We start from the raw sequence: 15,677 nt of genomic DNA, 5'->3' as shown, positions 1-15,677 counted from the left end.
GTTTGATGGTTTTAGCCTCGGAGCCAGGTCAACATCAACCTCCACAGTCTGCTCTCCACTTGAAATCTCGTTCAGGCTGCGCTCCAAAATCGGGAGCTCTCGCGATATTCGAACATGCCACCACCACCAACCCGCTCCTCCACTCGGAAAGATGGCGAGGATGATACGGGGGGCCACCTGGGCTGCGCGGAGGCTTGAGGTAAACCGCTGCCGCCGAAGTGTGGCACCCGAATGGGCGAGAGAAGCAGCGTTGGTACAGCATAAAAGTCGACCGCTACGGCGGATGTCCCGGGTTTGTGTGTGTCGGTGTGCGGGAGGGCGGATGTGACAGCGGGTCGGACTGAGAGGGCGAGAACCGCCAATTCCAGCTAGCTCGTTAACACTGGTGGCTAGCAGGTTAGCAGAGTCCAGTGCCTCTGTTAAAAACCTCGAGACCAGAGCAGCTACTTCTCCTTCTCACAGAACACGACCCGCTGTAACGCTACTGGGAACTTATTGGCCTTGAACCGCGCATCTAATCTTTTCTAGCTGGCTCTGATAGCTAGCCTGTTAGCCGCAATGGGTTTAGGATACAGGCTAGGACGTTAGCAGTGCCCTTTAAGGATTGCTGCTGCTTTTTTATTTAGACGTGTGTGTTAATGGGGATTTTAGTCCAGTCATTCCAGTCTTCCGCTCCTTTTAATAGTGTGTTTTTTTCCTCTTCCCTAGGGTTTGGCTCTGGAGATCGCTGTTAAGGACAGGGAGCTCTTGGGACAAGGACTGACAGGGTTTCTGCGGAGTATTAAAAAGTCTGAAATTTAATAATCCAAATGTAAGGCCTTAAAAGTCTTAAATGCGAGCATATTATCCACTGTAGGTCTTAAATTACACCTAGTCAAGTCTTGACTACTTGTGTCCATTTATTACCACTTAATTTGCAGTATGACCCCTCTGGTCCTGGCCTATTATGATTCTGTTCCTCAGTGGATGATCCCAACCCAGGAATGTCCTGAGTTGATAGTTGCATGACAATACATTTTGTTACTTTGAAAGTAATTATGGGCCTCTGACATTCCTTATTTTTTGTGCTTCATACAGGTCCTAAATTGAACCAATATCGGTCTTAAAATTCTTAAATCCCACTTGTTCAAACCTGCAGAAACCCTGGACCGGTCACCTCTTCTTCTTTTATATCATTCATTCATTCAGCCCATCAGGTTATGTATCACCAGAAAACAACCATCCAACAGACCAGGAGAATATTTAAATTGCTTTAAAAAGAAAGGCATCAATGAGCTGGACCCTGGAGAAGAAAGTGGGAGCTGTGGGATGAGGTAGTAGTTTGTATAGTTTTAGGATCACACCAGATCTGGGAGATAACTATACAGCCTACTGTCTTTCTTACGGCAACCAAATCATCACATACATGACAGAGACTGCTGGTCCATCTTGTGTTCAGTTGCCACGGTGACTGTATTGGTTGCCGTTGGTGATCAGCTGTGCTGAGATTCATTTCATCCATTTTATCCTGCATCTCTTTGTCCTTATGTGTCCCTGGCTATTAACAAATTGGCCACCGGTCAAAAGACAACGCCTGCCTCGTTCTCCATCTGTTAATTTGGTTTTAATTTCTCAGGAGAATCTCCTTCTGCAGGCGTGTAATATATTGCACTAAGAAATATACTTAATCATTGAAATTGCATTTGTGCGCATACATTTAACATCCGTTTAGGCGTTTGTGTGTCATGTTTTCAAGGTGTGCCACAGCAGATGGTGTTTGTAGCTGTGCTGTGGTGAGGTAGTAAGTTGTGTTGTTGTGGGGTGTGGGATATTGCAACCCCTATTTTGGAGATACAACTATACAACTTACTGCCTTCCACAATGTGGCAGCATGATACATTTTTTTTCTACCTCCTTCTGCAATGTCAAACGTTCCTTTTTGAGAGCCCTTTGCGGAAGTCTTGAATTTGTGTAGTACATTGCTTTAGCTACTATTGTAATTATGTGTCTTGTTTTATCATATATTATATTAAACCTTTAATGATTTGCTTGAGCAACTGTTTAATCCAGAACTAAGTGGACTTTATTTATGATGATATAGAAGATACAAAAACATCAGCCAGATAATGTTTTATCCACAACCTGAAAACCCCATTTATAGATTTATGGAGTTTCTGCTGATTGACCACTAATCATTAGAAACACCTACACTTCCAGAAATCCTCTGTTAGTCTAAATTTGGTGATACACTTATTTTAAGGCTGTATGCTTACACCATGACATGAAAATAAAGGATATTTATTTAATATATTTAAATGATTGTCTGATTTCATGATTTCTAGGACCTACTGTATTTTAAATGATTAGGTTTGTACGTCTTCAGAGTTCCGTTGTAGCCTAAATATTCCAGTTTCGCTGTTCTAACGGAGGCATCAGCTGGTCTCCTGAGCTGACCTCGTTCAGCTGCAGGGCTGCTCTGATTGGACGACGTTCTGCGTTTTAGGGGGCGTTCCCTGAAATGCTCAGCGATTGGTCAGACAGAAACCACGAGGGCGGAACTAGTCGGGTGATTGTGCTGTGAGCAAAGAGAAATAAAATAACAGATCTCTCACGCGTACTGTTTTTCGAGGTTGTATTGCATATAAACTGATTTTAAAGGACTCCGCGTTTTTAAAGTTTTTGTGGGATTTTTTATTCTCAAATGTTTGTTTTTTTTAAACACATTGATACAGTCTTATTTGTCGGTCATTGCTAATGGATTAACAACTAGATATAATACAGCAGCTCCCACATTGGTGAACACAAAACCAGGATTTTGTAGTTATGCTTTAAGTTTGTAGGAGCAAACTAATTATATGCGTAATGTAATATTTCTACAGGAAAATTGCATGTCTGTTTTATTTGAACGTATATTTGACAGCCGTAGTGACACCCAACCTTTTAGTGTTATGCATTGAAAACATTAGCATTGTTATTATAACCTTTGCAAAAGTAATAGTTATTTTTGAAACCTTAATGTACAAGCAGTAAACTGAATATTTAAAACATACATTTAAATGTCTCAGAAATACATTCAAATTAATTATTTTTGATTCACGTTCATTTTTATTTTAAAAGCTTAAAATATGATTTCATATCAATAAAGTTTTTTTATCAGTCTCAACGGGCAGAATGCTGCTTCTCTTTTGTTGGATTTTATTCTAAGTAAGTGTCGAAGTAAACAGAATTTATTTATTTATTTTTAAGGGAATCGATACTTCTGTCTCCACTCCAACACTGAAGGTGGCGGTAATGCACGAAAATCTTGTTACCGAAATGGAAAAGAAGGAACTCCACTTAAAAAAATAAATAAATAAATAAAACAAAAGACGCACAGCGCCTCCTCTGTCGTACATACGATCTTTGCTGGGCTGTGACGCTGCTGTCCGAACAAACATGGCGAACATTCGGTGTGTGAAGGTGAGGAAAATCAAATTTACATCCTACACTCGGACTGAATGTAATGCAGCAGACTTTATTCGACTCGTGTTTGATACGTGCATGGTTTTTCTTCCCGTTAGCTTGAGTTCTTACTCGGAGGTTAACAAACTCACCAGAGCGCCCTCAGTAGTGTTAACTTACCTCCAGGCTCTTGTGGAGACTTGAGCTCTGATGATATGAAAGGTCGACAGCATTACTTCAGCGATATATGCATTGCAGTCTGACCAGTTAAAACTTATTTAAAATTAAAATTTATTAACACCTACATTGATATCCCCACTTGTAAGAATCACCCATTGAGTTGTATGTAAAATTAATTAATATAATTAAATAAGTAAGTTGTCTGCCGTGACTTTCCATTTGAAATATTCCCTCCAGATAACTTTAAAGGGGTTGATATTTCATATAAAGTAATTCCTTATGTTTTACATATCTACTTCTGGAACGTCGCTCGAGCCAAAACTAAACGTAGAGTAAAATTTGCATTAACTGTGATTGTAACTGAATTTAGTATATAAACTTATATATAATTCACAATATCTGCACTTGAATTCTATGGAAATGTTGCCTTGGCTTGATATTGAGGGCAGAGCAACAACCACAGTTGATCAATAGCTTATTTATCTGTAGGTCGGTTAGTCGGCCTCATCTCCACGAACGGCAGAAGTGATCGCTTGTGTTGTTTCTTCTCTAGATTTATGAATTAATCAGAACAGTTTTCATCTCTCCTGTCACCCATTGTTCTCAGCGCTCCATGTGTTTTCTCTCCATGTGTTCCCTCTTCTTCCCTCCTCACCTGCTGCCCATCCCTGTCCGTGTGTGTTGAGCAGGGTATGGTTGGCCTGGTGACGGGCGGTGCGTCCGGGTTGGGTCGGGCCACGGTGGAGCGCCTGGTGCAGAGCGGAGCGTCTGCTGTCATCGTGGACCTGCCCTCCTCTGATGGGCAAGCTCTGGCAGCCAGTCTGGGAGACCGCTGTGCCTTCGCTCCTACAGACGTGAGTCACTCTTACAAAATGGACATGCGAGAATGTTTCTGTCATCTTGGATATGGTCTCCTAACCCTGTCACGTAAGTGAAGTTAATTTAAAGTCCGGTTCTCTGGGGAGCGACCACCAATACCCGAAGAGACTTCTGATAATTGTTTGGATCAGAGGACACTCCTGTATGCTTGTTGTGTTAATAAGGTCTTTCTGACACAGCCACATTACTTAGAAAGAAGAGCACACTGTGTTCCTGTACCTGAATGAAAGGGATCCCTACACCTTGTCAAACCTCTGTCTCTTTGTTGTTGCTCACATTTGAACATTTGTATAATATTTTTCTCAGCTCATCTTGCAGTTTGAGCCTATAAGAGAAACATTTTAAATCCTGTTAAACGCAGATCACTGCTGTAGCTGTAACTGTGGGTGTGATGTCCGATCAGTTCAGTAGATGGCGCTCACATGCTTCACATTTACCAGTAAATTCATGTATTCATGCAGTGCAACTTTCAAAATACCTCTTCTGTCACATTTTTCACAAGTTATTCCAGATATCTCTAGTTTCTTGCCTCACATGCAAAATGTACCGAATGATACTAGTCTCGGTTGTTTCCATGTTACCCTCCAGGATTCCTACTAGTCTGACGTCAGGTATGATCCTGGGGCTAAAACTGGTGGTTTTGTCATTTCGCAGGTGACTTCAGAGGCCGATGTTCAGTCCGCTGTGTCCCTGGCCAGAGAGAAGTTTGGGAGGTTGGACCTGGCCGTTAATTGTGCTGGCATTGCTGTGGCTGTTAAAACGTATAACTTAAAGAAGAACATCGCTCACAGCCTGGAAGACTTCCAGCGTGTTATCAATGTAAGATAGACAGAGAGACGATGAAAGATGAAAGGAGGCGGAAAACACAAAAATCGTGCTCAAATTTATTTATTTTTTTTGTTTGTTTTCTGCAGGTGAATATTGCTGGATCTTTTAATGTGATCCGTCTGTCCGCGGGTGAGATGGGGAAGAACGAGCCCGATGCAGATGGACACAGAGGCTGCATCATTAACACTGCCAGTGTAGCAGCTTTTGATGGACAGGTAGTTAAGAACACAAAAGGAAAACTGCGATTAATGCCTCTATTTTGGATCTGTACTTTTCACCGTCCTTTACAATTAAAAATGCTCGTAACGGTGTAGGCTATGATGTAGACTCTATGTAGACCAGGCATGTCAAACATACGACCCGCGGGCCGGACCCGGCCCGTTGTCCAAGTGTCCAAGCAAAAATAAACCGGCAATCTTGCTTCACCATTCACCACTACTAAACAAGTTATCGGTCAACACACCCTTCCCAAAATGGCACTGTCAAAAAAAAGAAGAGTGGACACGGAGTGCAGAGTTTTCCAGGAGAAATGGACCGAGAAGTATTTATTCACAGAAGTGAATGCAAAACCAGTGTGCTTGGTATGTAATCAGCAAGTTGCAGTGTTCAAAGAGTTTAATATTCGGCGCCACTCATCATAAAGACAAGTATGTCATATTAAAGACAATTAATATTGTGCAGTATATTCTCAACTTCAGTAGGCCCAGCCTAGTAGTTTGATCTGATGTAGTCTAATCTTATTGCCCATGCACTGCTATAACTTTTTTATTTATTTATTTTATTTTATTTTGTATTTCTTTTTTCATTTATTTCAAAGCAGTATGACAATAAGGGTGAAAATATTTTTTTTATAGCTCCCACTTGAGTTTGTTTAGTGTGGTGAGTTGGTTCAGGTGTAAAACTGCATTCACTCAACTGTTAAAATAAACCAGTTGTTAACACATTCACGGCCAAACATGAAAAATAATTTTTTTCCCATTGGTTTTGAATAAATGTGTTGTGCTTAGAAAAGATCCCTTGTTATCCGTGATTATAATATGTAGGGTAGGCTACAAATGTAGGCTGAATGATAAAGCATAGTACTGAAAAACAAAGCTAAATATTTGGAGTTGACATTCTTTCGCTGATCCGGCCCACCTGAGAACAGAACGTCTGGATCCGGCCCCAGAGCCAAACTGAGTTTGACATGCCTGATGTAGACCAAGCTTAAGTAGCTTTGTTAATCAGTTCTGTTTCTTACTATGGTTTTCCTCTAGGTCGGACAAGCAGCTTATTCCGCTTCTAAAGGAGGCATCGTCGGTATGACCCTCCCCATCGCACGGGACCTTGCACCCATGGGCATCAGAGTTGTTACCATAGCACCTGGTCAGTGTACACACTTTAAGACGTTCAGTATGTGGCAGTGTCATAGGGGAGGTAAACCAGCTTCATTTTGCATGAAGACTGGAAGCAGGACGAAGAACTAACCAGGCAGAAAACACACAAAATCCACCTTAAAACGCCTCAGAAACTTCTTTATTTATGAACTGAGGCTCATATGTTACCATTTTAGATTTACATTTTGGTGGCCTGGATTTCTCACAGTTGAACGTGCCAGCATTATACTTCCTGGTTGTTGTTGAAGCTTTTATCTTTTCATGTGTTTAAAAAACTGACCTCTTCTTGCAGCACACATCAACCCTTTTTTCATTTTCAGATTATCGCATTGTCAGTTGAGTAAAGAACTTAATGGCACAGATTTGCTAACAGTATTTTTTTTTTAACTTCGTAATTTTCAATGTCAGAATGAAATGGCGAGAACTGTTGCTTTATTGATACTTGATCTTGAGTAAGGGAACTCGCTGAAAAACCAGGAAGTGACATTTTCTTGTCATATAACTCTTTCCTCCTCCAGGGCTGTTCTCCACTCCTCTCCTCGCTAGTCTTCCAGAGAAGGTGCGCTCGTTTCTTGCTCGCCAGGTGCCCTTCCCCTCGCGCCTGGGAGACCCCGCTGAGTTTGCCCACTTGGTGACGTCGCTGGTGGAGAACCCCATGATTAACGGAGAGGTCATCAGACTGGACGGAGCCATTCGCATGCAGCCCTGAGACGGGTCGTGTGTGTGTGTTTTTGTGTGTATGTGTGTGTTTGTCTGCCTGGTGTATTTACATTCTAGAAATCTACACGTAGCAGCTATAAACTGTCATCAATCACCAACCACTTTATGAAATTATGTGAGAGTGAAAGACTTTTAAAATGTTCTCCATTCAGACCTCTACAATGTAATAAACATCAGATGAGTTTGATTAACTATTCAGGTATAGTTTTTGTTTTCTTTGTGAACCTATTTTTATAAAGCATGCCTCGATCATCTGTTGTGTCAAATTGTGTCAAATAGGAGACCTTTGTCAAAGAAAGCCCCTGGCAGATGTTCAGTTCAGCCTGGTGGAGTCTTCTCTTTGGAGTCTCGAAGAAATCGTCAGGAGTCCACATTCAGAGCATCAGAGTGATCTTTATGGCCAGCAACAAAGGAGAGCAGTCTTATAGTGCACAAAAGTTCACCACAGTCCTACTCTAAAGGGTAAATTCCTTTCATACTTTTGGGATCTCAGAGGTCACACCTTCTGTCCATCTCCTACATTTGGGGCACACCTTATACCATCCCCTCATTTTAACCAGTCACACCGTTAGAAATTGTCTTCGTCACTGTTGCTGGGGTTTTCATGACCTTGGATCCCAGGTGTTCTGCATCGTGTGCCAGCACGTGGCCCAGAGTGCTCATTGTTTTTTACAATTGCGCCTTTACCAACTACTTTTTATTTTTTCAAGGTAGCTTCAGAATTCCCTTAAGTTCCCAGTTTTGTTGGAGGTCATTCTCGCCCATTTTACACCCTTATTTTCAGTTCAAAGCTCTTTTTTTTTTTTTTTTTAAAAAACAAACAAAAAAAAACTAAAGTTTTATTACAAACAAACTATGAATTTTACCAAGTGTAATAAGTGGAACAATCTTCTACATATTATGTGCCCTTACAAATGTGCCCTTGTGAGGAATACAGTAGATATACTTTTGGTTTCAGTGCTCTCCCTCTGTGTTCTAGTAGCATATGCCTGGTGAAGGCCCATCATATCAAACATCATTATAATCAAACTAATGACATCATGATCAAATATATCCCGATAGCATGAGATGAATTCTGGGAAAATTCAGTTTTGCATTCAATTTTAATTTAAATTTGTTGAGCTAATGGAAGAGATTATGTGGACAGTCAGTTAAGTGATAAATAAAGACCAAATGTGTAGTCTGCACTCGAAAAATGGAAAATATTGTGTTTATTTCACACAAATATATGAATGAAAGGAACGTACACAAATGCTGCAACATTCATCCAGTTTCAGTTGTAAGAAGTTTCGGGACCAATGAGTATAAAATAAATGTGTCAGCTGGCACAAACGACACACAGCCACAGACACCTGTACTTAGATAAAGTTAATTTCAAATCCACTCCCCAAAACAGAAACTCTCATTCGAGAACCGATGGAGAAGCCAGTTCCTAGCAGTTGAACTTCTAGACCCGTTGGGCCAATGCCGACTCCGGTGTCTACTGCCAGACCAGCTGTAGCTTTCAAGGGACCAGCAGAAGCTGAAGCACTGGCCACTTCTGCTTTGGCAAAGGCTTTAGCCCCCAGAACACTGGCTCCAACTCCTGCGCTGGCATTAGGACCTTTGGCCTCAGCATCAAAAATTCCGCACTCGGCACGAGCATAGCCGACTCCTGCATGCGCGTACAGTCCTGCCTTAGGAACACGCTTCCCAGGTTTGTCCTCGAATCCCTCTGCAAATGCCCCGGCGTCAGCGTAGTTGGCAACAGCAAAAGCATTAGCAGGCCGATCACAGTTGTCGATCATATCCACTATCCCTTGTGCACCAGCACAAGCCTGTGCACCTCCTCTCAAGGCTGCAAATAAAGGTAGACATTTATAGTGTTTAGAAAAAGTTCCCCTTTAGTACCACCCCTTTGGGCAAATTCAATGGAGGTGCTGCCGTTTGGTGTTAGTAGTCTCACGGTTAGCAAAACAGAGATTATTTAGTAGCAGTGAATGTGTCTCAAGTGGCTATAGAATAAAGACACCTGTGTCTAGAAGGTCCAGTCACTGGTTAATCAGCATCTGTGGCTACAACTACACTACATAAATACGTAGATTTGCACAGAGTATGTCAACGCTTTGCAAACCTCCAAAGAAAGGACGTTCACTAAACAGAGAGACGCTTGTTATTACTTTTGTCCTATAGAGAAAAGTAATGCAGTCGTTATGGAGCATTTACATGTTTTCCCTGTGTCTGCTGCATTTCCTCTCACTTCAGACATGCATGTTAGGTTAATATGAGTACGAATGAGATGCATTGCCAACTACATTCAGTAACAGTCATCAAAGTTAAATCGTAGCCTGCACTACGTATGCTAATTAACAACGGAATGTAGTAAAACATCTTTCCTAATTGCACTTGATAAATATTTTATTCATAAGAATCATTTGGTAAAACTTAAAAATAGGTAAAATGACTGTTTCATTCATTGATATCGTGTGGGAATAGGTCATTATTCTGTTGACGGGATAGGAAAAGTTCTGTTACACTTTAGTTATTAACCCAAAGTATAAGGCATCATGTTGTAAGGCATAAAGCAACCCATACTCAGAAAATAGTCAATAAATTAATCGTAAAATTAATCAATAGCTTAGTGGAAAAATAATAGTTTGTTACAGCTCTGCACTCAGACTTATTCATCTTCAGTAAGCAAAGACTTGAAATGTATTGTAAGTTAATCAAAGCTCCTCTTTTGGGAAATCCTCCATTATATTATATTATATTATATTATATTATATTATATTATATTATATTATATTATATTATATTATATTATATTATATTATTTTGTAATTACCTACCTGGCATGTCAGGATCAGTTTGCGTAGCTGTCTCTCGTAAGTCAGAACTTCAACATTAACACAAGAAAGACAAGATACAAAAGATAAGTCAACAAGTAACTTTTTACAGCATCTTGCATTAACAGACTACTTACATGTAAGAGGCTGATTTAGAAGAACTGTTGTGTGGACTAATAGGGGAGAGACAGAAATTTAAAGGAAATGGGTGGATATTTTCTACGTGTGCATTCACTGATTCAAGTCATACCCCCGCCCAGAGAAGAGTCAAAGAAAAACAAATCTGTTTGTGACTAAAAAAGGAAGTGAAATGAACACAAAGCCTGGCCCTGGTAATATATACAATTAAAAAGTATAAGCATCTACAACTGTCCTAATAAGTTTAGCCCACATGCATAACCATTTTTAAGTATAAAGGACATTAAGGCTAAAATATTGTGATCTTAAAATGAATACAGTATAACACACACATACACACATACTTGTGTGAACACACAGGAAGGAGCTACAACAACAGAAGTCTGCAAAGAATGAGCCGCCCACTGTGTGTGTCTCTGAGTGAACAACACTGTGTCTTGTGATACCTGGGATAGAGGACATCTTGGCCAGTCTTTAAATGCATGTTAGTAAAAAAGTAATAGAAAGCGTAACACAAAGCCGACATTTGCATAAAAACGTGAAAAAATAAAAGTGATAGCATCTTTAAAGAAATACCATCCAGACCTGCCTACGTTTTTAGTACAACTGTACTAATAATCTTTAGTCAGCCCAAATAAATGTTAATAAATAAATAATCATAACAATATTTTACGATGTTCACATTTAACACTTTAAATCCTTAATTTAATGGTATTTAATTGTAGTGCTGCTGTAATTTTACTTCTCTCATATACGCTGTCTGTATTTGCCGATGAGAACTTTTAGCCGGCATGAGTTCATAACAAGTCAAAATAAGTTCAGCAGAGGTTCACTGAAGGTTCATGATAAGTGCGGCATTACGTTCCATCTTGTGTGTGCAGACCGCACACGTTCGTTGTCTCGTTTGACTTCGCTTACACTTCCTCCTGACCTTGTCGCTTCCTTCCTTCCACACTCAAGGAGGGGAAAGTACATTTCCACCAGCTCTACGTGTAACCAACGTGAGCGTGAACTATAAAACTTGTTGTCACCCCACATTCAGTGTGACATTCTCTCAGGGTTTTACTCTGTGTGTGTGTCTGCTTCTGTACAGAATATTTGCAAATAAACCAAAACTGATCGCTGAGTCTGAATCATTACTAACTTCTCAACAACACTCACTTGTTGAATTTTTCCACGACACTGCGCGATTTTCACGGTAATAAACACTAAATGAAAACATTTCTAAATCACAAAAAGCGGGTTTCAGACAGGACTGATGAAGGAGAGACGGACATTCAAAGGGAATGGGCAGGTATTTCCCGAGTGTGCGTTCACAGATTCAAGTCATACAAGCACTCAGAGAAGAGTCGACGAATAACAAAGCTGTTTGTGACTAAAAAAGAAAGTAAAACGAACATAAAGGCCTGATACATAAAATTAAGTATCTAAAACTGTCCTAATGATATCAGCCCATATGTAAATTTTTAAATTCAATTTATACGTATAAAGGACATTAAAAGTAAAATATTGTAATCTCAAAATAGAGTATGACACACACGCACATATACACTTTCCTTTAGCTGAGATTTACGTTCAGTGAAAGCAAATCTTCATTTAAATTTAAACGATAAGACTTAGAAATAAAATTAAAAAAAAATTAGACTCATCTCCAAGAAGTTCCATCACTGTTTATGTGAAATACTGTGTGAACCCACAGGAAGGAGCTCCAACAGCAGAAGTTTGCAAAGGACGAGCCGCCCACTGTGTGTGTCTCTGAGTGAACAACACTTTGACTTGTGATTAGCTATTATCTGTAGTCAGCTCAAATGATCAATAAATATGATAAATAAATGAATAATCAAGGCTTTCTGAGGTGCCATTTTTGATAAACTGTGATGGTACTTTTATATTTACTGCAGCACTCTGAACATGAACTCTGACATGTTTTCACTGCTCATTTTATAAAATGTTTGCAAACCTTTCTAAGATTTCTAAGTGTCCTCTCATAGACCTTTAACTGCTGCGTTGGTGGAGAACCTCTGCAGACTGTACTCTGTTACACACCTGTTGAACTACAATCAAGAATAAAACTACACAGACAACCTTTATTGAATGACAATTTACATAACACAAACACAACACACACTTAACAATCCTCTACATCTCTCTTCTGCTGTTATAAGTCAATGGCCTAAAACTCATTTTAATTTATTTAAGCATATGTACATATTTATAAATCTGTTTCTCTTCAATCTTAAGTGCTGTTAAGGTTATTGTCTCAGACTTTGTGGAGCTCCCTGCAGAGACACACACGTCACGCAACACACTGCATCACCAACAGGTGGTGCTTTTGAGTGAAATGAGAAAATATTTACAAGTTGAGTCCTGAGAAGAAATAAATAACCCAGTATTGGCACACGGAGATATTAACCTGCACAGTATGAAATCCAGCTCTAAATGTAGACAGGATCATTTTAGTTGTGTCTCTGTGAGTGTAGAGTAGGTTTGGTCCTGGTCCCTGCTGCCTGGATTCAGGCTCTGGTAGGTGGAGTCCTCACATGCAGAGACAGGAGAACAGTTCTCATAGACAGCAACCTGGAGAAAAAATAACTGATTTGATTTGACTACAAATGAAAAACACAGTGACAGCAGCAACTTGAGAAAACAGAAGCTGAAAACAAGGAGCACAAGAGTGTGATGATAGAAACAGAAGTATTTAGAGTGTGTAATGTGACGTTAACACATAGAGAAGTGGACTATGTGTTTGTGGCTTCAGATGTTTCTTTGCTTTTCCTCCATTTAATAGAAAGATGGTCAGAGTTTCAGTTTCTCTCCAGCGCTGCAGAGAGATTCTTAACAGGAAACACTGAGAATAAAGACAGATGAGTTAAAGAACGTCACCTCAGTCCTGTTGTGGTCTGAGTTTCTTCTCCTCTTCCAACCTGTAGAAAAGACAAAGTATTTTCTCTCTGTCTAAATGATCCTTAAAGGAGCAGATACGTTTGGAAAGTCACTCACAGACACAGTCCTCTCTCTTCTTTCTGTAGATGAGCAGCAGAACAACAGGTAGCAGTAAAACTATCACCACCACAGGTACACATACAACCACAACCAAGAGGAAACCTGGTGGAGAGACAAGAGAAGAACGAGGAGGAAGAAGAGTGGTACATAACTGTTGATGACTCTGAGCTGATGAACTTTACATTCAGTGATAGAAGAACAGTTCAATAAACCTGCAGGTGATGTTTCCTGAAGCTTGGTGGCTTCAGAGGAGGAGGATGAAGCTGTGGACAATAAAGTCTGTGTTGTTGTTGTAGTGAGGGATGATGAGAGATACATTGTTGTTAAAAAATGTCCTAAAGTGGATGTTGGTTGTGGAGCAGTTGAAGCTGTGAACATGAAACAATCAGAAATGGAGACAAATAAATCCTGATGAGTGATTTCCTCCTGATGTTACAGAGTGCTTTAGAAAATGAAATGATTCAATCATCATTCAATCATTTATAACAACACTGCATGAAGCAGCAGGTGAACTGGTTACTTCATGAACATCAGGTGAAACTGTTTCTGTCCATCAGAAGTAGCTTCAGTGAAACAGACATGAAGGAACATTTTCATGACTTTCAGTAGAAACTCACCTTCTGTGACAGTGATCTCAAAATCCTCAGATGATTCTGGACTGAAAGATCTGTCCAAAGAACACCTGTACCATCCTGAGTCAGACTTCTTCAGCTGTGTGATGCTCACATACATAGTGTTAGATAGGACACCTGTGTTTATATATTCAATGCTGTATCTGTCTCTCTGAGCTTTGTCCTCAGTTGTGTCAATGAGAATGTTTCCTTCTTCACATTTATTCCTACAGAACAACCTCCTGCTTCCAGAAAATGTAAATGAACATCCAACTGTGATGTTTCCTCCTTCTTTTCCTGTATAGATTCTTCCATTAACAAGACCAGTGTTTCCATCCTGCAGAGCTGTTGAAAAGATCAACAATCATCAGTTACTATTTTAATGTTATATGCTTCAGTCTGGTCATATTAAATATATTGTCTCATGTTTCTGTTTATGAATTGAGATAATTTCTTCTGAACAAAGTCACTGATCTATTTGTGTAATTTAATTTTATTGTCAAAAGTAGAGTTGAGTTTGAAGTCACTTTTTTCCCACTAAGATTAAAAAGAAGAACCTTTGACTTCCTCTAAATCTCCTCTACAGTGACTCAGTGTTGTTCAAGCTTTTTGGTTGGACCGTCTCTTTCTGAAATGATTTGGGTTTGTTGCATTCACAGGTCTCAGTCTATCATCTTGCCACCAGTGTTTTTCTGCTGTAGAGCTGATTCTTTTTAACTTGTTGAATAAACAATATCTTCCTCTTCTCATTTCCATGAACTAAGTCTAGAGAAAAAGAAGTTTACAAAGTAGTTCAACAAACTGAGTGAACAAAGAAAGATGTTCTGACTCTGTACAGTTTGTGAAATGATATCATTTCATAATACTTGTTTTTAGTTTTAAGTTGCAGGTTTCTCTGTTTCTGTCAACCACGTATCACAAATGTAACTGTGTGTATTTCTCCCACGGTCTAAATACAACAAACTGCAACTTTAAAGGCTAAAAACAAATACAAGAGATCATTTCATATTTACAGAGACATAAGAGAACTGAATAGATTATTTATGAGTGAATGTACTCACTGAGGAAGATGAAGCAGATCAGACAGACTTTCATATCGAGGCTCTGATGACTTAGCTCCGTCTCTACGTCCTTCTTCACTGTGAAACCAGGAACTTCTCTCTTCTCTTAAAGATGTGTTCACACTCTACTCTCCTCCCCTCTATATCTCACTGATGTTGTAGAGAGATAACTGTCTGTATGAATAAGCAGAAAGCTTATTTAGTCGTATACATTAAAAACACAATTTGAATGTTATTTATTTTAATTTGGTGAAGACAGTGACTCGACTGGATCGAGTCCAGCTCGGGTCTTTCTGGGTGGAGTTGTTCTCCCTGTGTCCTCAGGTACTCTGGTTTCCTCCACCTCCAAAGACATGCTTGTTAGGCTGATGGGTGACTCTAAATTGACCCAAGGTGTGAGTGTGAGTGTGAGTGTGAGTGTGAATGGTTGTTTGTCTCAGTGTTATCCCTGTGATAGGCTGGCGACCTGTCCAGGGTGTACCCTGTCTCTCACCTGATGCCAGCTGGGATAGGCTCCAGAAACCCCCGTGACCCTAGTGAGGATTCAGTGGTAGAAGATGAAATGAGATGATGAACACATTCAGACACATCTGGGAAAATGTATTCTTAGCTTTTAGTTGGTTCTTTCTGCTTTGT

The 15,677-nt window shown here is 39.9% G+C and overlaps 2 protein-coding genes across 3 annotated transcripts; one reads left to right on the top strand and one right to left on the bottom strand.

Annotated features, from left to right (window-relative positions):
* The first annotated feature begins 3,287 nt into the window (after positions 1-3,287).
* On the top strand, positions 3,288-7,597 carry hsd17b10 (hydroxysteroid (17-beta) dehydrogenase 10). The gene is made up of 6 exons (XM_047611124.1): positions 3,288-3,438; positions 4,290-4,454; positions 5,134-5,298; positions 5,394-5,522; positions 6,564-6,672; positions 7,202-7,597. Exons 1-6 carry the CDS (start codon positions 3,415-3,417, stop codon positions 7,390-7,392), a joined length of 783 nt encoding a protein of 260 aa, XP_047467080.1. The 5' UTR covers positions 3,288-3,414; the 3' UTR covers positions 7,393-7,597.
* Positions 7,598-12,428: 4,831 nt separating this feature from the next.
* On the bottom strand, positions 12,429-15,287 carry LOC125018776. 2 transcript variants are annotated; one of them, XM_047603095.1, is made up of 6 exons: positions 15,042-15,287; positions 13,987-14,325; positions 13,582-13,737; positions 13,367-13,471; positions 13,250-13,290; positions 12,429-12,943 (listed from the first exon to the last, which is right to left on the bottom strand). In XM_047603095.1, the coding sequence occupies exons 1-6, from the start codon at positions 15,073-15,075 to the stop codon at positions 12,818-12,820; spliced, it is 801 nt and encodes a 266-aa protein (XP_047459051.1). In that variant the 5' UTR covers positions 15,076-15,287; the 3' UTR covers positions 12,429-12,817. The 2 variants fall into 2 exon arrangements, with proteins under 2 accessions (XP_047459051.1, XP_047459061.1); XM_047603105.1 differs by having other exon boundaries at positions 13,582-13,611; positions 15,042-15,281.
* Positions 15,288-15,677: the final 390 nt, after the last annotated feature.

The sequence above is a fragment of the Mugil cephalus genome, chromosome 1 (assembly GCF_022458985.1).
Source record: "Mugil cephalus isolate CIBA_MC_2020 chromosome 1, CIBA_Mcephalus_1.1, whole genome shotgun sequence".
NCBI lineage: Eukaryota > Metazoa > Chordata > Actinopteri > Mugiliformes > Mugilidae > Mugil > Mugil cephalus.
This window is presented reverse-complemented; position numbering and strand designations above follow the sequence as displayed.

Excerpts from the sequence above, each read along its gene's own strand:
- hsd17b10 (XM_047611124.1), top strand. The coding sequence starts at position 3,415 with ATGGCGAACATTCGGTGTGTGAAG. Across the intron at positions 3,439-4,289 it reads CGAACATTCGGTGTGTGAAG|GGTATGGTTGGCCTGGTGAC; the intron begins GTGAGGAAAATC and ends TGTGTTGAGCAG. Across the intron at positions 5,523-6,563 it reads TAGCAGCTTTTGATGGACAG|GTCGGACAAGCAGCTTATTC; the intron begins GTAGTTAAGAAC and ends GTTTTCCTCTAG.
- LOC125018776 (XM_047603095.1), bottom strand. The coding sequence starts at position 15,075 with ATGAAAGTCTGTCTGATCTGCTTCATCTTCCTCA. Across the intron at positions 14,326-15,041 it reads GATCTGCTTCATCTTCCTCA|CTCTGCAGGATGGAAACACT; the intron begins GTGAGTACATTC and ends TCTTTTCAACAG. Across the intron at positions 12,944-13,249 it reads CAGACCACAACAGGACTGAG|GTTGCTGTCTATGAGAACTG; the intron begins GTGACGTTCTTT and ends TTTTTTCTCCAG.